The sequence below is a fragment of the Tenebrio molitor genome, chromosome 5 (assembly GCF_963966145.1).
Source record: "Tenebrio molitor chromosome 5, icTenMoli1.1, whole genome shotgun sequence".
NCBI lineage: Eukaryota > Metazoa > Arthropoda > Insecta > Coleoptera > Tenebrionidae > Tenebrio > Tenebrio molitor.
In genome coordinates, this window is record NC_091050.1 from 22,094,291 (window position 1) to 22,119,255 (window position 24,965).

The following is a 24,965-nucleotide window of genomic DNA, read 5'->3' on the forward strand; positions in this document are numbered from 1 at the left end:
TCAGTCACAGAGTTTTCGGTTGCGACGCCTTTTGGGATACAGCCTGTATATTCTTTTAAAGATGATAGATGTCGTACATTCAGATACACATTGCATAATTTATGGCGCTGCAGACTCAAATCTAAATAATTTTTCTTGTCTAGACATTTGTAACATTAAGAAAAAGTCTTTGTTTTGAAATGTGTATTTGAGATAACACAACGAATGCTCTCTTTCATATTTTCTTTGTTAATCTTTTCTGTTCGTAAGAAAACATTGCTATCACATCAAATTTTGAAAACATGTGTCTTAGTTTTTAATGGAATCAATAAATTTGAAAGCTGATCCCGAGTTTTTGGAAATCAACATCCAGCAATAAAAATAAAATATTAAACTTTTTTGTGCCACTGTGTGGAACGAAATCCCAAACTGCGATTCCCAGATGATTAAGAATTAGTTTTCCAACAACAGATCTACGAAAGGTGAGCAAACTTTCTCTTAATTTATAATTACATATCGTGTATTAGAATATGTAAGACGAATTCTAAAGTTACTATTCTGAACCTCTTGCTAAGTTTTTTCAGATTTACAAAATACGCGACGGAACGATAATTTAAAAAATATATTTTCAACTTAAAAGAGGTAATTAAATAAATTACAGCTTATGAAAACACTTTACTTGGATAACGCGGAGGATACAAAAGTAATTCCATTCTTTAGTTCAGAAATATTTTATATAAGAAATTTGCAAGCTGAATAATACCAAGTTATAAAAAATTTAAACAATCAAATTTTTTCTACTGTATTATTTCATATTCTTCCAACCATTGTTTCTTGTTTCTCTTGTTGTTCTTCATTTATCATTCTATCGATGACTATTTTATAAGTATATATTTGGAGTTCGTTTAAACACAATTTGGATCTGTCGACTTGACAAATAAATGATGCTGAAAAATTTATATTTATATCCCTTCATTTATTTGATTTTTTTTCCTAATGATAAACTCAATGAGATGCGTTGAAATACCACAGACAAAAATGTCATTAAGATAGTTCCATGTGATTTATTCTCACTTGATAAAATATTCGATGATTTTGATATTTAAATTCTTGTTGAACTCGATATCTCCAGTGCAACAAAGCTTAAAATCATCCATCAATATTGTTTATAATCTCCAGTAAATTATACTTCCCAGGTTTTACCGCCCTTATCAAATTATTGGAATATTCCTGATTAAATTGTGAGCGTAGCAACGTCAGAGTGTTAAGTGTTAGGAACTTGATTTATCGTCAAGATAATTCTTTTTTTTCTAAAATCCCGCAAGTTAAAATATTCGTTCTAATGATCGCCCACGTCGACGCCAAAGAAAACTCACACTTAACCTTATCGGCTGCAATAACGAAACGCAAATAACAGCCAACCAATAAAATGATAAAAATCAATTCACATTGTTATTAGCGGGCATTAGACTTCACCGCGCACATTAAATCAAATTAAATTTCCAAAATGTGCATGCGCTTAATTATAATAATTTTACGATGCGATAACAGTGCCCGATAACAATAAACATTGTTATTAGGTGTGAATTAAGCAAAAGAACACCCGGCCACGGCAGTTTTTTTCCTCTCACACCATGGCGTGATATCTCGATTAGTAAGGCCGGTTCACATGACTTCTCATCAATAACCCGGTCGCCTTTCCTCTACCAACGGGGAAAGGGGCCGCTGGTCTCTTCAAAGTGCATCATCCGTAATGGTCGCATTTCATCAGCCATCTCCCAGATTAATTCCCACTACTGAAATCGGAACTAACACAAGACCCGAATTGTTTGCCGTTGCAGAAAGATAAGGAGTCCACCTCACGCTTCATTGGGCGCCTGATTTTTCCGGACCGTTCAGTTTTTTGCAAGTTACACCGGCTTGAATGCCGAATTTGCCGACTAAAAATTTACAAAAACTGTTTTTCCCCAAACCGGCCAATAGCGAATTTTGTCAAGATATGCTACAATTCATTTTGTCCAACATTATTTATTAATTTTACAATGTTATATATTCAGTAAATAGATATGAAACCTCGACCACCTCGCCTTGCCCTTCCTATTTTGTTTTTTGAAATTTTTGTATACAGTAAAACCAGTCAATAGCGGCCATTTAAATTTAAAATTTATTGTAAAACTGACCGCTATAGAGAGGTGGCCGTTATTAAGAGTGAAGAATAAATAAAACACGTCCGTTCTGGAAACTTCAAAACTAGCCGTTTTTTAGAGGTGACCGAAAATAGAGAGTTTACTGTATTTTTCATTCTTAATTGTTTATTATGTCCAAATGTAATTTGATTTATTACCATCCATTCCCACCACTGACCCGACAACTAACCGTTATTCAGGCTCAACTACATCATTACCAAGCAATAACGAACAAATAGACAATTATGTGAACCGATGACAACCCCCAAATTCCAGTTCAGCATGACTGCTCGCTATCCACCACTCTTCTGCTGTTATTCAAAACATATTTACTGTTACTGTCAAACTGTCCAGGAAACAATAAGACAGGTCCCTAACAGATGTTCCTTTTACCAGGCAGGGGGATTCCCTGGAAGAAGGTGGGGGATAGACAAAATATGCTTCTTGTTTTACTTTTGTGTACGAAAGTCTATCCAAATGTACATTTATATACTCTGTTTCTGAGCCAGATGCCTCTAAGCCATAAAACGACCGAAGCGCTGACACATTCCAGTGCGTCCAAAACATTTCATGAATAATAATTATTTAATTAATTACAAGCAGTTTAGACCATTCTACTGGTATTAAAATGTTACAATTCAACTTTTTGGATTTCCTGTTCTAAAGTAGGTACTATCCCTGGTATCTTCCAAACATCATGTTTTCTCACTCTTACGCCCGCATACAGCTTTCAGAACGAGGATGGCCAATTGGTTAACGTGAGCCGAGCGCAAGTATCTTCCCGACAAAAGAAATGTGCATGTGCGTGTGTTAGCGGTGATTATTATTGATTTATGACAACCCGGTTTTACGACTTACCGGCATCGAACTCAGAAACGGAGTTATTGCGTGTCAGCGTGTCGACTTTGAGGGTCTGTCTATTATTATAAAAATTTGAAAACATTTCAAAAATAAATTCAAAAAGTGTCTTGATTGGAATATGTGCATTTTCGAAGTGCCAAAAAGGGGACGGCCGCTTCGCCTCCTTTATCGTGCAGGTCTAATATCGGGCAGGTAATGGTGTGCAAATGCGCGATACGCGTCCGTGGGGTAGAGGAAAGGGTGTATTAGCATAGAGGACGTAAACCGGGCGTCACACATCCTCTTTATAGCCCATGCGGCGGCGTTGAGCGGCCCATATTCTCATCCCGATAGAGCGGCGACGGCGGCGGCTATTACGTCAGCTGGTGGAATTTATAAGTAAGTCGTCGCCCCTTCTGTTTAGGTCTTTAAATGGTTTATTTTATTTAACGAGTGGTCAAGTGAGCTTTTCCCACTTCATCCACTAGCCGGACCCTCCGTCCGGGCTTATCTCTATTTGGCCGAGAATAATCTGTTATACCCTCGCCAAACTGCCAGATAGAACGATAGGAAAGCCAAGAACTATCAGATGCTGGTACCGCCACCGAGCCATCACGCTTTTCTATTTCTCGACTGATAAGTGCATATTTTAGACGAGATCCGGCAGTAACATCAAAAACACTGTTTCCTAGGCCATTGTATGCACGGGATAAAAGCGGAGATATCTCGTGTCATGCACTTTCAAACTTCCACCGACGGACAAATTAACCACCCACTTTGGCGGATCATTCTAAATTAAATAACGGTAATTAACATGTGATGGAGATAACACGTCCGCTCCGGATTTATCTCCGTTTCCAAACGCAAATTAAGGGAATTCGTTACAACGTTTTAAAGAACTATCTAAGATAGCCTGACCTGATTGTAAACTTTTCTACTAAAATTTAAATCAGTTCTGCAGCTTTTAAAAGTCGCTGACTGACTGACATCTTTTCTCACTGCTGTGTCGATTATTATTTTGGGAAACCTAAACTCCTCATTCAATTCTAATGTACCTACTGCTAAAAATATGACCCGGCGTAATCAGTGTTGCCACCTGAACTATACATTTTCACTGTGTGCTGAACAAATGGAAACACTAGCTTGCATAACATAAATTATCATTTCTTTCGCCACACCTGATTCTATCTTAATTACCTTTTGTAAATAATTTGTTAATTTGTATTCTCTAATTCTAACACTTTTTCCTGTAATTTCACGTTATCAAGATTTGGCAGAATAGTACGAGTATATTGTGAGTACATCATTTCGGACTTTACGATGCTTTCTTGAACGACATTTCTCATGGATTGCTAATCGTTATGATATATTATGGGATAAAACACAAATAAATAGTAAAACGGTATCTTTAGGTCAGATCTAAAGAAACCGTGCCACGTTATGGACATAAATAATAAATTTTCTATTTTTAATTCGAACTCCCGCTAGTTACGATCCGAAACAATAATTCTTTCTTTTCAACACGTACACTGTTAAAAATGTAATTTCCTTCTTTCTAATAACGCAATAATCTGTAAATGAATTCAGTATTTCTAATCTACGAGAAAAACAAATTATTTTGATCGCATCAGTTTGTACGATCGTTTTTATCGCTTCTGGTATAAGTAGGATCTAAATCTACAGAGTTAATAACTTGTCGGGCAACCTTGGAATTATTTCTTGAAACTGTTGCTGAAGTAATGATGTGACATGTTAATTAAAATACCACAAGTATATAACAGATAACGAATCATAAAACGTAAAAAAGGAGTCAGCGCAACGACAAATTGTTGGTCTCCAGAGATCAAAAAGTCTAAATCTGTCTTACACCATATCCAATAGAATTAGATTATCATTAGTAATTAATCAAGTAATTTGATTAAAAAAAAAGTTTTTTCTACAAACAGAAATAATACGCATGGTGGTCAATTGGTCTTACGCTTGCTTTTGTTTCTGTTAACGTATGGCGTTGCTTCATCAATTTATCAAACCATAATATCGGGTGTTCATTAAAATTTCCGGTCGAAGTTGGAGTTGAAGAGTCGATTGTGAAGGCACCACTCGTCAGTCTGCAAAATAAAAACACAAACAACGCAAAAAGTGAAGTTAGATTTAAACAGCTTTATCATCCTTGGTGCATTCACAATCGACTCTTCAAGGCCAACTTTAACAGGAAATTTTAATATGAACATCCGATGTGTTCAACGCTATTTATTTGGTGAACAAGTTGTGGTATGCGATATTTTTTTGCAAAAAACAGTTGTATTTAGGACCAAGCAACGAGAGTTTTTTGGTTTTCTTAGAGTGAGAAAGTTTATTACTTTAAATTGACAATTTCAAAAAGAAGTAATGTATCTGGAAGGAATGTCAAAGGACACCAACTAACAAACGCTCTCCATTCTAAGGCGTAAGTAACTACACATTTTGCTATGTTATTTGACACTTTTAGCATCATTTCTCATTTTTGTCATGATGATTTTATTGATTTATACCAGATTACAATATTCCTGCATTATGCATAATATGTAAGCTACTGAATTGTCCGTACCAGATTTCTCTGGAGTAGACACAACAAAATGACAAAGAATTCTTGGTATAAGGTTCACGACTCTTGGCTGGTGTAGGTTACGACCGGTGCTGATTCAGATTCTTTTGATTGTCGTAAAGATAAGTTCAACTTTTCAATGTTGGTAATTCGGATGTTTTAACTTTGTGGCTAATATGATTATCATAGTTTCGATTTGCGCACCTTAGCAGTGCATCCCTCAGCATTGCGGGGGTGTAGGTAAATCACTGCTCCATTTGCAAAAAAGAAAAATCACGGCCTTCTTGACCACATTTTTTCTGAACGCTCGTTACCTACAGAGGACTACTGACCAGTACTACCAATAGGTACTGAGTGAATAACCCATAATTGACAATAAGTATTGTTTTTGTTACTTCACTGTCAACTTTAGTACAAACACATCAAAAACGCGTGCATCAATACTATTGGGTGTTCATTAAATCAAATTTCTCGTTAAAGTTGGCGTTGAAGAGTCGATTGTGAACGGACTACGGATCGCGGATCAACTGTTTAAATCTAACCTCACTATTTGAGTATTTGCGTTGTTTGTGTTTTTACTCTGCAGACTGACGAGTGGTGCGTTCACAATCGACCCTTCAACGCCAACTTTGACCGGAAATTTAAACAAACAGTCGATATCTCAACATGATTCTAGGGGTCTTTATCGTAACCGCAGTAACCACACCACATATAGGAACTTAATTTTTTTTTTCCAAGATTTCTGACGAAATCCACCCACAGTGCCGGTTCATTTGTAGCAATAAAGTACAATTTCAGTTTTTTCCTTTTCTCTATTCTGGTAATTGCAATTTTATGAATTCTTGGGGCTTTTCCAAAACTCTATTGGTTACCTACCACTGCTTTGATAACATTTACCATTAAAAAAGACTCCATTGTCCCAAACTGTAATTATTTTCAAATATTACCTACACCATTTCCACAAATTCGCTGTTCTCTAAATCTTTTCTGTCTACTCAAGCTGTGCAAAATTTTTAAGAGCTGATTTTTGTCACATTAGGTTGAACCTTTTCCAACACCTTAGAGCCCGATTTCAAGTCAGGGTGACAAATAGGTGGTGCAGCGCAAATGTGTAGCTATCTTTGTCCTACACATTAATTACTAATATACGTCATCTTTCTCAAACTTGCAATTTTGTGCCGTTACCATGACAATACAAGTTGCAACTCAACTTGAAATCGGCCTCTTAGCCAAAACATATTCAAATTGCAACTTTGTTAGAATTCTTGTGCAAAAAAAGCAAATATCGAAAACTAGGTTGTCTCTTCTCAGTATGTATTGAAAATCATAGACCGCAAAGGATAATGTGATGTAACTTGTAGGGATCATTAATTAAAGCATTTTCTCCAATTTACATAACAGAGACTTTGTTGTTAAATATCGCGACTTTACATCTGATTCTTTTGTTCCTTATACAGGTGTGCCACAGGGAACAAATTGGAACCTCCTGTTTTTTTTTCTACTTGCGGGAAACTAAATTGCTCAACAAACTACTAAAATATATTCGTCATTCTGCAGTTTTCTAGAGCAAAAACAGAACAAGCGTGGTATAATGAAGACAGACTGTGACCAGCAGACAATTTTTAAATTCAGGTAATAACCATGTGGGTACTTGCGTAAGTCATGTAATTTCGTTTAAAGACAAGACAGGTACCCGACTAGGAAATATGTGACCCTTATCCCGCATCTGTTGTTTTATATCTTCCTGATCTTAAGCAGTAATAAGCAGGACAACCAGGTGAGCTGTCAGCGGTCAAACACTTCGACAGCACCAAATGTTGCACTAGAATTAACAATTCCAGGTAAAAAGATCAGATAAGAAGAAGTAGAAGAGTGGAAGAGCAACTGAACATGGAAGTGGCATTCAATGCGAAATAAATAACGCGTATAATAATATTCCTTTATCGTGGCTCTCGTCGTATATTTGTTCACCATTTTTAACGGTCTGTTCGCGTATACGTACTGTAAAGAGTTTTATCAATCGTTATCAATCTTACCCTACAGCTTAGGTAATATCCATACAATGTCACGCATACTCGACAATGCTATTGCTTATTAATGAGATTCCGGATTGAACGTACGAGATTGTGGACGAAAATGCGTTTGTAACAGGTAAGTAACGATAACTTGTCGAAAGCACATGGTCGTTGGAACTATCGCCCCGGAATATCAGACGATCTGTTATAGTTTACAGCCCCGGCCGTGCCACGGATTCTTATAAATTTTTCACTTTAATGACGCAATTATTTTACTGATCAGCTGAAAATCTCCACCAATTATGGAGGCGATGATAACGAGTCGAAAACGGAAACGGACCGAAGCCGCGGCGGCCTCATTTTATTACGCAACCGTGAGATTATAGCTAATGGCATAATTCAACAATCAGATTCTGATACGTTACATGTTACTTCAAAGCGAGCTCGCATTTAAATAAATGTCGGTTTAATCTACTAAAGGCTGTTGCGACACCGACCGACGTCGTGATGTTCTCCGTCAATTTTAAAATGCAACACAAGTTCCACGACAAAAATATTTTAAAAGTCAAATTGCAAGAAAAATACACCAAGCTCTGTCAAATCATAAACTAGATCAAACACAACCGCTTTCCGGTTTGCCTTAAACCGGAGTAATAATCACCTGTTAGCAGAGATGCTAAACCGTTCTTTGTTGTGGTAATGTCGTTCCTGCTTTATGCCGTGACTATAATCACGCGTACGTTGGAAAAAGAAAAACACAACGTAGAATATACAGTGTGAATAGCTGGATCGTCAGTCAGCGGCTCACAAAAGTTTATTGTTTCTGTTTTCTATAACATATGAAGATATTTACACTACAAGAGATTTATTATTAGATATTATTGTGTCTACAAGTTTCAAAAAAAAAATCGTTAATTTATTTACACATTTTTGCAATTTAAAGAAACAAAAAAAGTTACCTATCAACATGAAGAAAATCTAAAAATGAATTACTCTTAAAGAAAAAATTACGCTCACTATACATATTTAGTAGACGCCATGCTCTTATTATTTAACTATATTTTTATTTACAAAAAGCAAAATTTCCGAATTTTGGCAAATGTTTTGCGGTGTAAACATTATTATTCTACCCATGCTAGATCCCTCCTAACAAGTTTATCTGATATTACTATCATTTTTATCAGATTAAACTGCCAATAGTATGTAAGCAAATAAGGCACCTTATGTTCTGTACACCTTTGACTATCATTTATCATTAATCACACATGAATTATTGTTATCACAAATTCAACAGAATTTTAAAATTACCAAAAGCACGAGAAATATTAACAGTAAAGTGGATTTTGGGTTTATGCTTGAGAAAATTATACCTAATAAACTTTTTCTCGCGTGACTTATTGCCAACATAACACACTCGTACGATAAATAACTATTATTTAATGTATATGTACTGCCATTGCTGTAATCACTTTCTTTTTTCGGAAAATTTTCTCTACTTTTAATTTAGAAATGGGAAGAAGACTTGATGTCGATGTTTATGAACTTCTGCATCAATTGTGTTGTTGATTGGTAAACCAATAAAGTCTAAAAACAAGTCTTCTTCGACATTTCAGTTTGTTTCGTGAATATTCTTGTGCAAGTGGTTCAAAAAATTTCATAATATCTCAACTGAAAGACAATCAATGATGTTTATGCTTTCGGAGTTCCAAAAAATATTTTGATATTTCTTTTCTTCTTAGAATGTTCCATTACTAATTATAAATCGTTAAATAATGAATGACGATGATCTCTCCAAATGCATCGTCTGGAAAATGAAATTAAATATGTTTTTGCTGCATAATCAGCAAATGCAACACCCATTTTGTAAAATACTTAATGACGTTCAATCTTCAGTCCTTCAGTACTGTAACTTTCAGTTGACGATCCAGAAGGATTAAAAAAAAAACTGAATGTATCACTTCAAAATATCAAGAAGTTAAATCAATGTTAACGAAATAAGACCATTTTAAAAATTACAATTTCAACTCCAAATTCTTTCAACTGAAATCCACATCGACTAATTTACTTCCTTCCTACAGTCCGGCTTCGTGTCTGGTCTATTAATTTAGCTTGGACTTAATTATATTACGCATTTCCACGGAGAGTTCTCTACATCGTCCTGAAAAGCTTTCATCATTTTTTCATGCAACGAAACACAATGGTGCAATAGAATCCTAATATTGTAATTTCCATTCCGTCACATATTTCACATGATTTGCATACCACCACAATAAACGAACACTATATCTATCCCACAAAAGCAATTAATCTTAATATCAGGAATGGAGATAAGATAAAATTACACTTTTTAATTAATTAAAATAATTATACGTATTCCTTCATTTAGTCCGCTTATAAATTAGTTTTACGACTCAATGTTTTAGGCCGTTTAAATTAAATTATCGTGATCGTAAAACATGCATAATTACGTAGCCTTAAGGGCATATTAAATGTGCTGGTGTGAAATAATAGTCCGTTAATGTAACTACTAGAGGGGCTGGTCTAGCACTTTTTTCTTGGAAGTTCTTAATTATTTAATTTTATCATTACAAGTAAACATAATTAATGATAATTATATGTAAACTTATCTGATATATTATACTATACTGGGCTTCCATAAAAAACGAAACACACATAAAAGTTGTTGACCAATTTTATACCTATATTATTACTTTATAAAAAAAAGCTGCACGGCATCCAGGCAGGATTCATTTACCATTATTTTTTTATGCTATATTATATTCTTATCATTTTAGGTTACAAAGCTACAAAAAACAAAGTCTCCAAAGGGTACTATCTACATATGTACTTATAATTTCATTTTAAATAATATCTAAATCACATACGACCTTTCGTTACACTTTTGATTCGACCAAGAAAATAAATTTAACGTCTTTTGTAGCTCTTGTTTATTCTTATTTAAAATTACATTCTCCATTAATGAAAAATATTTTTCTTGAAGTATGTATTAATTTCTTTCTTGTGAAAATCCTTGCAGTAACGCAAAGCTTTTCCCCTCTACAATTCAATAACACCTATGCATTTTAATGTCACAGTGGCTGATAAATAAGACTCATAAAAATAAAAATATGCTTGTTGCAGTAAAAACGAAGTAAATTAACCGCTGTTGGAAAAATATGAGAACGTGCAGAAAAATAGTTGAAGCAAATTGCTGTAATCTGTGACACTAAATTAAAAGTTATTTTCCCTGTGTTTAGATTAAAGACGACGCATTTTACAATTTGAAGTGTAAACCTGCAAAATTTAGCGCTTTGGAATTTTGATGTACATCAAGATACCTGACTTATTTAAGGAATTTTCCCGTAATATTACCCAAGTGTTGACCAGTGGATACCAATAGTCCCATTTATTACAACTACCATGTAATACAAGTACAAGAAAAATTTTATCACGAACAAATCGTGCCATAACTGTGTTTACGAAAAATACCACAAATACAAAACGATTTTTAAAATTTTTAACAGATCCAGAGATAGCACTTCACACCTGTTATCTACGGTCGGGTCGTATTTTTCCCAAATACTGAGGAAATGCATAAGAATTTAAAAAAGTGTCACTCGATCCGATTAGAATCGACCTAAAAAGCCACCCATCGATCAGCATTGCCTGGGGGACAATTAACGGGTAAAAATGCCTAAAGCTGATCTATTTCGATACAAATGACAGCTGTATTAAAATAACTAAAAATAAATATAATAGAAACGATAGCATAAAATGATAAAGTGTTTTATCGCTAACAGTCTAGTTCGAAGGGTGCCTCCAAGGAGATGTTCTACTAGTTATAAAAACGCAAAAATTTGAATGGCACCTGTCAAAATGACAAATTTTTATTTCAAAACTTAATTAGCAAGCAAGCTCAATTATAAATAATAAAATCGACTAGACTGGTCATTAATTGGAGTATACATAATTAATGCAATAATGTTTTGGTAGGTATGTTGCATATTTAATGCACAAAAGTCAAGTAACTGTATTTCCACTATTATCAGTCACTATCGATCAGCTAGACCACAGTATATTTTAAACTTGACATTTACCTCCTCTTTTATTATCAATTAATTATCACTAAATGCTCATTAAAATGATAGTAAATACCCCACCATTTAAATAAAATATGCTAAGGTGACCCAATCTGCTCAGTACTAAAAAATTCTGGGCATTTGTCAAGTTGTAGCGGAGATTTTCTCGAAAAATAGAAATAAAAATAATATTATTTTCATTCATTCTGTCTAAATACAGCGTATCGCACTTACAACGAGGGGATGTTTTCGGCATTTTTTGGAGTAGAAATTTGAAGGGATTGTAAAAAGTTTTTGGTCGATACCTCCCTAGAAAGTGAGTCTGTACCCATAGTTACCAGTGGGTGAAGGTTTCTCTTTCGTTCACTTCACTTTCGCTGATCGTTTTTCGTTCACTGTCTTTCACTCACTGGTTTTCATTCAGTCGTAAATTTTTCCAATTCTACGGTAACTCGCGGCACTTGCCTCTTCCAGGACATCATCAGGAACTCAACCATTTTCACAATTTCCACTACGTGCACACAACCACTTTATTGACGTTACAGAACTTTGTTTATGTTGTATTTAATTGTTTTCCATAGCAACAGATCCGGCCAAAAATGTGATTTATTTTCTACGAAGGTATCGAACAAAACCAAATACAGCACTCTAGAGCAAGGCTTTCGTCCACGAAACTGAACTGAGTGGACGAATACGCAATTCGCGTGAACGAAAGCTTTGCCTTCTTTACTCTTACTGTAAATTAATTCTTTGTACGGAGACCAATGCAAAATTCACATTTTTTAGTTACATATTTTCAATGTTTCTTAGTCATTTCTCACATGTGCTTCGTTACCTGTTTCAGTTTTTGTTGAATAAAATTTAAAAAAAAAATGTTTTTTCCTTTTGTTTTTAACGAAGTTCCTTAGTTTTCACGACACTTTATTCAAAACTGAAACAACATTATTTAATAAAAAATGAAAATATGAATTTTGCGTCAAAACTCGGTACACGAGGTCCAAATTGACTGTTGAACAATTTTTGTGATATCTTCTTTTGATATTTCCATCGCCAAGCAAATTATCGAGATTTGGCTCCTTTTGCGAGATCGCAGGCGGCTGGGTTGCAGTTAACATGAGTACCCCAAAAGATGCATCTCTTGAAGTACTAGGACTGTGTAAAAATTCAAATTTCTATTCCTACAGATAACGAAATTATCAGACTGTCTTCGTCTTAAGTGTGTCCCCCACTGAATATTGCTAAAAAAAAATGTAGGCAATTAAGAAAAATCCAAGAAAAGTCCTTTTCTTGCCTCCACTGACTTTATGTCCATAAAACGCCCCCTCAGGTCCCGTAAATCAAAATCGTCAAGTTGTACGGTCCAGATATCAGTTCGGTTTAATCACAGACATAGGTTTTATTTCCCAACGCCGCACTCGACCACATTCTTAAATAAAATATAGGAATCCCTCCCCATTAAAAAATTCAGGCTATTAATTTTTATTGGCGATATGAGTTAATTACCTTTTTTTGATGGCGTGATTCAATAAAACGTAAATACCTCTGGTCGTCGTTAATTCGACGGAATGCGCCTGTCTTGCTTCGGTAAACAATTTCAACTAAAAATATTTATGTTCGATTTCTAATCTAAAAATCGGTGGGTACTTAACGTGGTCTTGGTGCAAAAGCGTCGACCAGACTTGGTACATCTGGTACAGAAGTTTCATCCATTGCGGTCAAGTGCGCGATACCATCCAGTATCAAGAAACTTTTTTCTGAAATGCAGGATTGCACAAAAGAGATAACCGCGAGGAGACGCTTTGCGCATGAACACTAGACAGTCTTCGAATAAATTAGAATTTATTATTTTCGATACGGTTTTATCATGGCACCTTCTGTTAAATTATACATGCAATTACCGGACTTATTAGGGTCTGATTATATTCATGCCCGACCTTGGTACGATAAAAAGATCTCACTCATATTCATTTGCATTTATAAATATTCCGCGATAGATGCTATCTGCTGTTTGATTAGCGGATTGTTTTACTTTTTCATTTACTTTTTATCGGTTTAATTTATCACCCTGCCCTGCGTAGGAGTCCGGGAATTAACACAGAAAAAGAAACAGCTCGATTTTCAGGCTTACCTTTCCGTAGTTCGGTCTCGTTGCGGAAATCCAGAGGCAGCTTCTCGTGAGGATCACCTGCAAAGTTAAACATGGAAATTTAATTTGACGTCGAGCAGGTGACATCCTAGCTGACGATTGAATCTATTAGTGCGCATACATATTCAAATCAAATTGATCTAGTAAGGGTGGGTCGCACTAGTGCCAAATTTATCATTTTTGCGCAACAAAACCCACTCCAAACAATAAAAGTCGAATTAGAATTAATTCTCCTCGACCCGTCGAGATTTAATGACATTCGTCATTCCCCGATAAGATTTCCATAAATCCAAATATTTCTCGGAAGAAATTAAAACGTTTGATAACCACCTGAAGATAAGTCAGGCTTATCACGGTCAATAGCATTCTTTGTGTTATCTGGTGAAACACGTACGGTATTTTGTCGACCGTTTGTAATATTCGTGTATTTAAATTAGTTCACATCTAATCGGCAATCTCCTTGGAAAAAACAACGTTTCAGAAAAAATGATACTGAAAGCAACGAACGGGAAACATCACAACTCCAACATCTCCACCAGGGTCGTTTATCGATAATCAATTCAATCTGTATCAGATAACGATTGTATTAATAGTTTTATTTTGCATATAAATTGCCTTGTAAATGGCCATTATCAAGCAAAGTGATGTAAGTTGTGATGTAAACTTTGTGAGAAGTGGCACAGATTGATCTGTAAACCTTCCTATCAAAAAGTTCACACATTAACATTTTCCCAGTTGAAACGGACCAAGTCATTTCTTCTAGTATTTGCAAGATTCCTAGCGCAGAAAAAACTGTCTACCATGCTAATTTTATATCGTCAACTGCAAGTTCCCCCACAAGCTGCAATAATTTTAAAAAACGAAAATTAACATCGCTTCCGGTTGAAAAAACTAGAGCCACAGTTGCCCGGTCTCATCTATCTATGATCATAAGCCATTAATTTTTCAACAGAAAAGCGATACGCGAACGGCGCCCCGCAAGGCGCACATCGCGACCCTTTTTTTTCTCAATGTTTCTACGAAGAAAAAATATCGGTTATGACAGCTCGAGTAATTTGCAAGTTTTGTGGGTTTTGTGATGGGCTGATTGGAGGTGCGTTGCAGCCGGATTGCTGGTCATGATGTGATGTGACTGTAGCGGTGTAGAACAGAGCGATGAGACGATAACGACACTTAAAAGGTATCGGAACAAGACTATGATGTGGCACATAGCACAGCGGGCGCAGCGTCGACAGAAATTCAATTTAAAATCCATCCGAAGAAAAAGACTACCGCTGTGATTCAATCACGATCGCCTCTTACCAATTACCTATCGGTTTAATATTGTCGGGACGCGGCTCATCATGGTAACATATCCGAGCATCTGCGCTCCCTTGTTGAGTAATCCCTAACTCGATTTGCTAAACACTGATCGAAAGATAACTAAATGAGGGGTAAGAAGGAAAAATCTCATCTTTGAAATTGACTTGCGCCAAAAAGTTGCTTTCCTTGTTTAATGTTTTTGAAAAGCTGTGCAAAAAAATTGATTTCACCTGAGCTTGTGCTTTGGTGTTCTCCATCGAGATAATTTTGCAGTCGAGGAACTAGCCTTCATTCATCTGATGAGCAGCAAATGGATGGAAGATTTTTGTGGAAAAATTAAAAAGGAATGAGCGATGAATTCGCGTGAATCGTAAAATAAATTATCTAATTAAAGAGATCGTATAAAAGTGCGTTGCTGGCGAGAAATTATCATTAAAAGATAAAAGATAAAATATTTCCATCTCACCTGCGGGTCAATCGTACGGTTGTTAATCGCTTATAAAAATGGACACAGCGTTTTATAAGTCGTCACTGTCTCGGTTATTAAAAAGTGTCTTTGTAATAATAAAAAGATGATTTAGAGTCGCGTGGTTCTCGGTTGGAGTGTAGAACCTGACTAATAAGCATAAAAATTTTAATTTCTTTGAGACTCACAAAGTTGCTTTGAAGACTGTCATTGTTATCGTCTCGGTAAATATAGACGAGAGCGAAAAAGGAGAATAGAAATGTGTACTATAATAATTTGAACGTTAATGTTTAATCACCTGTAAAAAACAATTCCAATCATTTTGTGTTTGGGCAATTATGTTTAAAGAAAATTCTTGGTAATTGGTGCGTTTAGCCTGAAAAGGAATAAAAACAATATGCAAAAAATTTACTGAGTTAAGATAGTCAAGAAATGGTTTAGTTTAGAAAGTGATATATCAGCGAGATTGAAATTATAAGAGAAAATCATTGTAAATTATTATTGACAGAAGGGACAGGATTCGAGATACTGAACTGGTACTTTTTGTATATTAATAAATGAAAGATCTCACGATGAGTGAAGAAATATTTAAAAAGCAGGCTTGAAGATACTATGTATATAACGAAATGACGAAAAAATTATGTGCAGGTTATTAAAGACAAAGAAAATCCATGTTTAAAATAGTCATTTGTGCAAGAACTGCATAAAGCAGTACTTTTTTCAGGAATGGGAAGTTTGGAAGCACGAGCCGTGGGCGCCTGCGGCAATCTCATGAGTGAAAAAAATACTTTATACACGAGTTCCATACAATATTTTTTCTTCAAAGGTCCGTAAAATATGACATTGCACTGCTGCATTGATAATGCTAAAGTGTCACTTCATTGTCATGGCATCTAACGAGCTGACCAGCGTCCGTTATTATCTCCGCTGAAGGCGTCCGTGAAGTTTTTATCTCCGCTGATGAGCGGCTGTAAAGTAAACTAGCTAAATCATTTGAAATTCCTACCTGGTTTTTTAACATGTCTTAAATAATTTGTTATGAAGGTTTGAAGAAAAATAGTGTATGTTATTCGGAGCAAAAATGGTATTATGTGCTTTGGCTGGTTTGTCTGCCTCACTGCGTTCGGCAGCCAATCTACCAGCCGCAGCACATAAAAATTTATTTTTGCTCCTCATAACATAATATACTATTTTCTACTTCTGTCTGCAATTAGAAAAACAACCAACATCAAAACAAAAATCAAAAAAATTTCTAAAGCTAAGACCGTGAGACAACTTTTTGTTTTTTTCACTATTATCATAAAGATATCCTTTACGCTCTAAAAATTGTGAAATACTCGTATAGTACAAAATGTATCAAGCGTTCAAATGAAAACCTGGGCTGAGCAGGCGTTGAAAAAAGTAAACCACTTGGAACAGTGTAAAGTTTGACACGAATGACATTTGTTTATGTTTAATAGGGACATAATTGAACATGTTTGTTTTTAACAAAGGGTGTCCTTAGATATTTGCTCCGAGAATAGGAATCGTTATTTATTCTATTTTTAATGTAAAACACTGCAAAGAACGGAAAGATTTTTTGTTTATAAATTTTGGGTTAGCTGTCAACATGTTCTAATTACAACTGTCAATTTACACTTTAAAAAAGTGAAACAACTGACGATTTCCAACGCCTTCCCAGCCCAGGATTTCATTTGAACGCTCGATATAAAAGAACGTAGATATATCAAGTGTTCTGAGGATTTGTGCGGCTCTATAATTTTATTGTGTCGAACTATATCGAATCGTTCAAACTGTCAAATCAGATTTCAACAGATGGATGTATGGTGTAGGAATTTGGATGAACTACATAATTGTAAAACTTAAATAAACAGAAAATTGAAGTGATTAAAAAAAAAGTATTTATTACTACAACGCTAATAACTTTTAATACAAGCCTAACACTAAACCCAATGATGACAATAATAATTCCTTAATTTCTTAATCGGAACACCTATTCTTAGCTGATCTATGACAGCAGCGTGTAAGAGGTACAGTCGATGGACAAATAAAACTGGGACAAAAATGACAATCACATAAGTCAAAATTTACAAATTTGCATCGTTTAATTACGGCTTTATCACAAATAGGTTAACTTTGGTATGACATATTATATAGACACTGACAAATATATTGATAATTCAATGGTCTGATTTACATAGATTAAATTTTAAGTGTCCCAGTTTTATTTGTCCACCGACCGTACATTTCAATTCCCGCTTCATAAGCCGAGTTGCTGATGTTTTGGACGACCTACTGCTCCTCTATTTCTTTGCAAATGACCCGTACTTCTGACCATACCTTCTTCCAAACCTTGTTCGTAAGGTGGGGAGTCATCTCATTCTTGGTTTCTCTGATAACTATTATCGGCACTCGTAATGCCACTCTTCCAAAATATTTTATCGATTGTTAATACTATCAGTATTACATGCGAGGTTTTTAAGTGTGCAACAGAGGCAGTAAAGCCTAGTTTTCCTCATCTATGGGTTGCATCAATAAAGTGGTGGAAGATAAACCGCTTCTATACGGATACAATTTAGAGTGAGTTTAGATCTTCAGGATGGCCAATCCATATTTTAGAGTAAGCTTCATTAAATAATACCCAGATTAGAATTGAACATATCACATGACGAGCCAGTACTAAAGCAAAACCAAGCAAAGACTACAGTTTATGAAGAAGATTCAACATAGTCCTAGTGAAATACTAATAAGGCTAAACAAGACATCCACGTTACGAAGGAAATCCAAAGACAGGTACGTTCAAAAAGTTGATCGCAGAAGCTTTTTCGATCGATCTCAATTTTGCTTATCTGTTTAAAAAATTTGACTTAAGCTGTCTACACTGTTGGTTCTATTGTTCTAACATGCAAAATTATTAATTCTAGTCCTAGCCGCCTTGGACCACATTCAACATCGATCGCCAACAAAGTAGTGGTCGAGAAGTGTTTTGCAGATTTTTTTTTTGAACAATTAGACAATTGAAAAATGGTTTAATAAAGTGTGAAAAAATAAAATCTAGCATCGTACTTTTCTCTTAACTTAACATTCAAGAAGTGATAGTTTCTCGTTCACAGTTTTGCAAAATAAATCACCGAAAGTCAAGTAGGTATCTTACAGTTATCATTTATCAATATGGCGTTCTAATAACCGGCCATGAAATATGTCACCGTTTAATGGTTGCGTCGACGTAGACCACCGGAGTGTGTTGTGTATCGTTAAGAGAGTGCAAACAGTAGCCGTTTGGAAACATCGATAATGGAGGGATCATTCTTGCGAAGATTTATTTGAGGGGACAGACAGAGGGCCGACAGTACAGCAAAGGCATAACGCATTCCGCGCACGGCCGCGCTAAAATTCATTTCCTGGCCGACGGCGTGTCTTCAGCCACAGTACAGCGCTTGATCAGGAAACGAATCCGGACTCGAAATGGAAAACAAAGCATCGCGACTACTTATCACGACCGTCGCATGCATGGAGTTATCCTGTTCGCTACATTAATATCACCTATTTCGTATATCCGAGCACAAATACTCTTTCAGCTCGACAAAAATTGCCGGCCCATATAAAATAAGGGGCGATGAAGACTCGACGCGGATGTCATCTCCACGACAAAATTTCAACACGGGACATTTTTCCACTTACTTCCCAGATAACTGACGCGACTCTACTAACACTATGCAAATCTTAGATGCAGATGATTCTGGACATTCCGTCTTCATGTTTCATCTCTCGTCGCGCCTCGTCTTTGAACCTCTGCATCTTGAGACTTCGGTAATCAAGACATGCAATACAAGTATGTTCGAAAAGAAATATGTTTCTGTCGAGATTAAACCATTAATTAATACTTGTTTACGCACGAAACATTAATTTAATTAATGATGATCAGATTAAAATAAATAATGTAATTTTAATAAATGATTACGAATTCCTTGTTCTTATTTTAAAAATTTCTTCAATCAAGCTTAAAACAAGAGTCTCTAATTTAAGTATTACACTGTTACTGAGCCAGTTAATTCCTTTATTTTTTGCTTTATTGTCTGATCAAAACGACATGATTGCATTATTTTCTGGAGAGTAGAAATTAAATCTGCAAGTAAACTGTCTTATCACATCCTTCTCAAATAATCTGTTTACTTATCAAACAACATTTTCACAAAACCATTCAAATTGTTGGGGATACGGTGCGTTAAAAATGTTTTATCTTTTTTATAGTGACTTAACTGGAATTTCTTTAGGTAGGGACCAAATTCTGCTCCACGAAATCGTTTCACAACAAAAATATTTCGGCGAAATGTCATTTTGCACATGCGAGCACGGTTTGTGGGCAGAGGCGTCAGTCGAGGCGCCACAAGAGCGAGTACTTGCAAAACATTTTCTAGCCGTGTAATACACAAAACTTTTTCGGCCGTCGATTTATTTAAAGCAAAATATAATAATTTTTGTTAAAAAATTACCGGATAGGGAATTTATTTTTCTTCCATTGGCAACATAAAAGATCTAAGAAGCGACTGTGACCCCAAAAGTCAACCAATTCCTGAAATATTCGAAACCGTCGTCATCCTCTCTGTTATTCCTAAACCCGTTGGCTGTTGTCCATGGGGGTTGTCGACCTGTGGCCGCCCGCCTATAAGTCTGATAACCCCCTCGGCTTCTACTGATTCGACTTCTGCTAACATCAATATTTTACACTCAAAAAATTGTACAAAAATTCCAGATGACATTGACACTCAAGTGCCGCCAACCTAAAATCCTTTATTTCGATTTTCTTGCCAAGGCACCAAAATGCCATTTTCAAGACGCTTTAGACGAATGGAAAATCAGTATTTTCAAGACGGAGGCCGAAAAATGTTTTACTTTAGCTGTTCTAATGGAGAAAAGCTAACGGGTGACTATTAAAATTTTCACTTGAAGTTGGCTTTGAACGAGTTTTTATTTTTGCTGTTACTTTAGACACACGCAAGAACGAACGACAAATGTCAGTCAGTACAATTGAAACATAACCTATAATGTTAATTATAATGTCAAACTTGTCAGTGTCTAAGGTGCAACGTAAAACAAAGAATGATCCATAGCCAACCCTAAGTGAAAATTTTAATAGTCACCCGTTATAAAATGTTGTAGATCTATTTTAATTGTGAAGGTAAAATCTGTGTCTTCGGTATAATGTTCCCTGTGAACTATAGTTTCCCACTACAAGACAACCACTATTTAAAATAATTTGGGAAGTAAAATTCCTACCATAAAAGAAAGTAAAAAAAAAAGTTTGTCTAACTGAAAATCGCACTCCTGCAGTGAACATCGAATAAGAATCTTGCATTTAGTACGATCTTTCTAATCGTTATTATCATGTATTCGATAATATGCCAGTCGTAGACAATATGGATATCATGAAATAGAATTCTTAAGATGCGATTTGAACATGTTCATTTCTGTTCTTCCCAAGAAACGTCTAAGACGAGCTGCATCACAGAGACGCGCTCGAGCAGGTGAACGTTCTCTCCCATTCTGTGGGTGGCATCCTGTTTCTGATACGAACCCCGCGTTAATTCTTGGAGTGTTGGCAAGCGTGTCGATCTCTTTATTAGCGAAATTATCATCTGATCGTAATTAAGTCGCGAAGGATGAGTTTCGATGTCTGTCCACGGGTGGAATTAATCAACGGGGAACGTCGTCGGATGGTGAGTGGTGCACTTTATCGCGTTGTGCTCGGATTGGCTGATGTGCTGATGTATTTCGCAGATTTATTAAAATAAATTGAAAGCAGCGGCTCGGTTATATTCTATGGAGATAAGTAGAACTGATCGTGGCCACCGTCTCATTTCCTGCCCAGGGCCGATGCAGCAACCTCGCATCGGTCGGTCCTCCGGCTTACCCGGACTTATCTGTTCCTGCACCACCCGACATTACTCACCGACATATTCGTCGTAAATCATCCCTCCGTATGTGTAGGTGTGTTTATGCCGCCTGCCTCCACTTGATAGTGCCAAGACAGGACTGCACCACCGCACACGATTACCAAACTTTGCCACCATAAACAAAAAGTGGCAGATTGATATGCATTGGTGGCGGCAAGTGTGCCGCTTTGCGAAACCACCAGAGTCAAGCAAGTAGCTTAAAGCAATTTGTTAATTGGATGTCGATATAAATTCAGACGAGGAATTTACACAATGGATTGAAATGTGTGCGGAATTTGTAAGCACCGTAAACGTACCTACGTTGCCACCCACAGAAAACCACAGACCTTTGACTTTCACAATTTACAAGGAAAAAGTAATTTAAATTATCAAGAAACAGGGAATTTTCAACCGATAATACGCAATTGCAATGCTAATAAAACGTTTGAGTGGTAAGCTAAAGATAAAATAAAACCAAAATTGGTTTGAAGGTACCGTTTCAGATTATTGCATAAACACAAAGCTTGATAAACAATTTTTTTTCTATGGGTTTATAGATCAAACAATTTAGAAGATTTGCGGCAGAGTTCGCGCTGAAACGGAACAAATAAGCCCTGACATTATTGAGCGCAGTGTACAAAGTGTCGGTGAGTGCCAAATGGTTGGCAGGGGACAATTTTAACATGTGCATTAAATTGTATTGCTAACCTTAGATGTTTGTTTGTTTTTGTTTGAGGTCAAATAAAATTTTTACATTAGAAATTAAGTTAAATTTTTGAAGTAAAATTTGCCATTTTCTCAAAAAAATTGTTATGTAAAGTACCAATTTTTTTCATTCCTCATTTATTTAGTAGAAAGGTCTATCAGACAAAGACAAAAGTGGAGATTGTCAAATAAAAAAATTGGCGGTTACGTCATTGCGCAAAAATCAATGACGTAATTTAAACAAGTTGGACGTCAGATGATGACATTTTTCAAAATAAAATTGACCTGTCTGAGCGATTTTCCTAAAAACATCACATAACGCTATTATGAATTTTGTTCAAACTGTAGTTTCCGTGTGATGCTGCGGTTGTGGAAGTGCAAATGCCGACTAAGTGACTACTAACATCTTCAGAGAGGGTCTGAAATCAAAGTGGCGTAAACCACAAAGCCTACATTCCGTGACGCACCGACTAAAAGAAAAATGGCAAAACTTTTTTGCTATTACCACAATTTAATCAATGGTACTAGTTCCAAAACAAAATTCACTACAAAGAAATATATTTCAAAGATTTGCAAGTTTTACAACTCAACTAAACTGGATATAGAAATTTCATCTCTTCGTAGAACTTTACAATGAAACACATCATCGGGACTTGGCCAACATCTTTTGGATCTTACTTTCTAGGCAATGAGTTCATTTAGAAACACTTGGAGAGCACCCAACTATTATTAAAAAATTGATTAAATAAAATTTAGGTAAAGTTTCCAACCGAACTACATACACTATTGGACAAAAGTAGAGCAACAAAATTGTTGTTTCTATTCTAACTAAAAAATAGTTTTAGAATTTGGAGATTTTTAAAATTAATTATAATGAATTACCACCTCTTAAGTTAAGTAATGCATCAGACAAAAATGGTACAATTTCTGCATAGTTTGGCTTCAAAAATGTTAATATTAAAAATTACTGAAAAAATCATTGCGACAAAAGTAGAGCAACACTTCTATACAAGATGATTTTATTTAACTTATCGAAAACAACAATTAAAAAGAACATTAAAAAATAACAATTATCAATAGTACTACTCTAATAATTAATGGAATATCCATTATTACTTATAATCGCTCTACAGCGCCGCGGCATTGAGGAAATCAAATTTTGAATGGTATTGTCTGGAAGATTTGCCCAAATTTCATTAATTTTTTCAAGCAATGCCTGTGTATTAGGAAACCGAGTTGTGCGAATTCGACGTTCTACCTCGTCCCATAAGTTTTCGATCAGGTTGAGATCTGGAGACTGTGGTGGTCACTGCAAAATCTCAGCATTGTTATTGTGAAACCATTCCTGAACAAGTCGCCTCGTGTGTTTAGGGTCGTTATCATGTTGAAACACGAAACGCAAAGGCACTTCCCATTCTGCATATGGTAGCATTACATTTTGCAGAATGTCCCGATAAACAAAATATCTATCAATGATTCCCTCAATACGGTGGTGCAAGGGGCCTACTCCATTCCACGAAAAACAGCCCGATAAGAAACCACTCCCCCCTCTATGTTTAATTGTAGGTGTAGCGTACTTGAGATTGAATCTGGTATTTTGGTGGTCGTCTGGTCGTCTTACACGTTTCATTCCGTCAGAACTGTACATTTTATAGCGAGTTTCATCGCTAAATAAGACTTTTTTCCAATCGTGTATGGTCCAGTTAATATGCTCTCGTGCAAATGCAAGCCTAGCTAATCTGTTTCTTCTAGAAGCAAGGGGCTTTTTCACTGGACGTCGACTAAACAATTTTGCTTGTATTAATCTTCGTTGAATTGTTCTTGAACTAACCAGAATTTCCGTAATTTCTGCAATAATCCGCGGTGCAGGTAACCATGGATCATTTTGAGACATTCTTTTAATCCGTCTATCCATTAAAATAGTAGTTTTTCTGGGTCTTTCTGATTTTGGAATTTTGTCTAAGTGTCCTCATTCGTTGTAAGTAGACATTATTTTTGACACACTGTATTTCGGCAAAAGAAACTGTTTCGAAATAGCAGACTGTTTTTTTCTCTCTAGATGGGCATTTATTACCATCTGCTTTAATTCTTTACAGATAGGGATGCCTCGTGGCATGACTAAAATTATGTGGAAATAACTAACAATGATAAATTGGAATATTTTAGTTCTTACTTCAAAGAAAGACTTTTATTTTACGAAAAATTCAAAGTGTTGCTTTACTTTTGTCGCATAAACGGTGTGCACTTTCGATAATAAAATTTCTTAAATTGCTTTGTGTTAATATTATAAACGATTGGTTATCACAGGTGACAGCCGCCTACTTGGGATTTAAAAAGTAATTAGAATTTGTTTGTATTTCTGCCATTTAAATATAAAATGTTGAATGTTTTCCTTTTCTTTTTTGAAGTTGCTTTACTTTTGTCCGATAGTGTATATGTCCAATTGGAATATAACAACGGATTTAAAATATTTATTTCTGCCTAGAGATTGTTGAAGCATTGTACCTAATTTAATAAAACCAGTTAGAACATATACTCGTACACATCTGCTAACGAAAGGTAAGAAATGTCGAAACATCATTATCACATTTTCACGAAAAATATATCAACATAATGTGGACAGAAATTTGTAAAACACCAAATTTTATTGAAAAATTAAAGCTTCCGCTTCGAGACTACATTTAAACATTAATTGTAAATAAAAACCACGTTGAAGATCTGACATCTTCA

At 35.6% G+C, this 24,965-nt stretch overlaps 1 protein-coding gene and 2 long non-coding RNA genes across 7 annotated transcripts in view; 1 reads left to right on the forward strand and 2 right to left on the reverse strand.

Moving 5' to 3' along the window:
* Nucleotides 1-24,965, reverse strand: part of ush (Zinc finger protein ush) — a 180,377-nt gene that overhangs the window by 98,978 nt on the left and 56,434 nt on the right. For 2 of the 3 annotated variants that reach the window (XM_069046739.1, XM_069046737.1), the window contains exon 2: nt 13,812-13,868. The exons of the other annotated variant lie outside the window; for it this stretch is intronic. In XM_069046739.1, the coding sequence (XP_068902840.1) occupies nt 13,812-13,868 (57 nt within the window). The remainder of the gene's footprint in view (nt 1-13,811; nt 13,869-24,965) is intronic. 3 annotated transcript variants of the gene reach the window in all.
* LOC138130309 (uncharacterized) lies at nt 8,368-13,790 on the reverse strand. 3 transcript variants are annotated; one of them, XR_011159546.1, is made up of 3 exons: nt 13,333-13,790; nt 13,187-13,281; nt 8,368-13,109 (listed from the first exon to the last, which is right to left on the reverse strand). It is a non-coding gene; the product is annotated as an uncharacterized lncRNA (long non-coding RNA). The 3 variants fall into 3 exon arrangements; XR_011159547.1 differs by having other exon boundaries at nt 13,328-13,790; XR_011159545.1 differs by having other exon boundaries at nt 13,187-13,790.
* LOC138130312 (uncharacterized) lies at nt 18,060-18,639 on the forward strand. Its single transcript, XR_011159550.1, has 3 exons — nt 18,060-18,177; nt 18,243-18,390; nt 18,522-18,639. It is a non-coding gene; the product is annotated as an uncharacterized lncRNA (long non-coding RNA).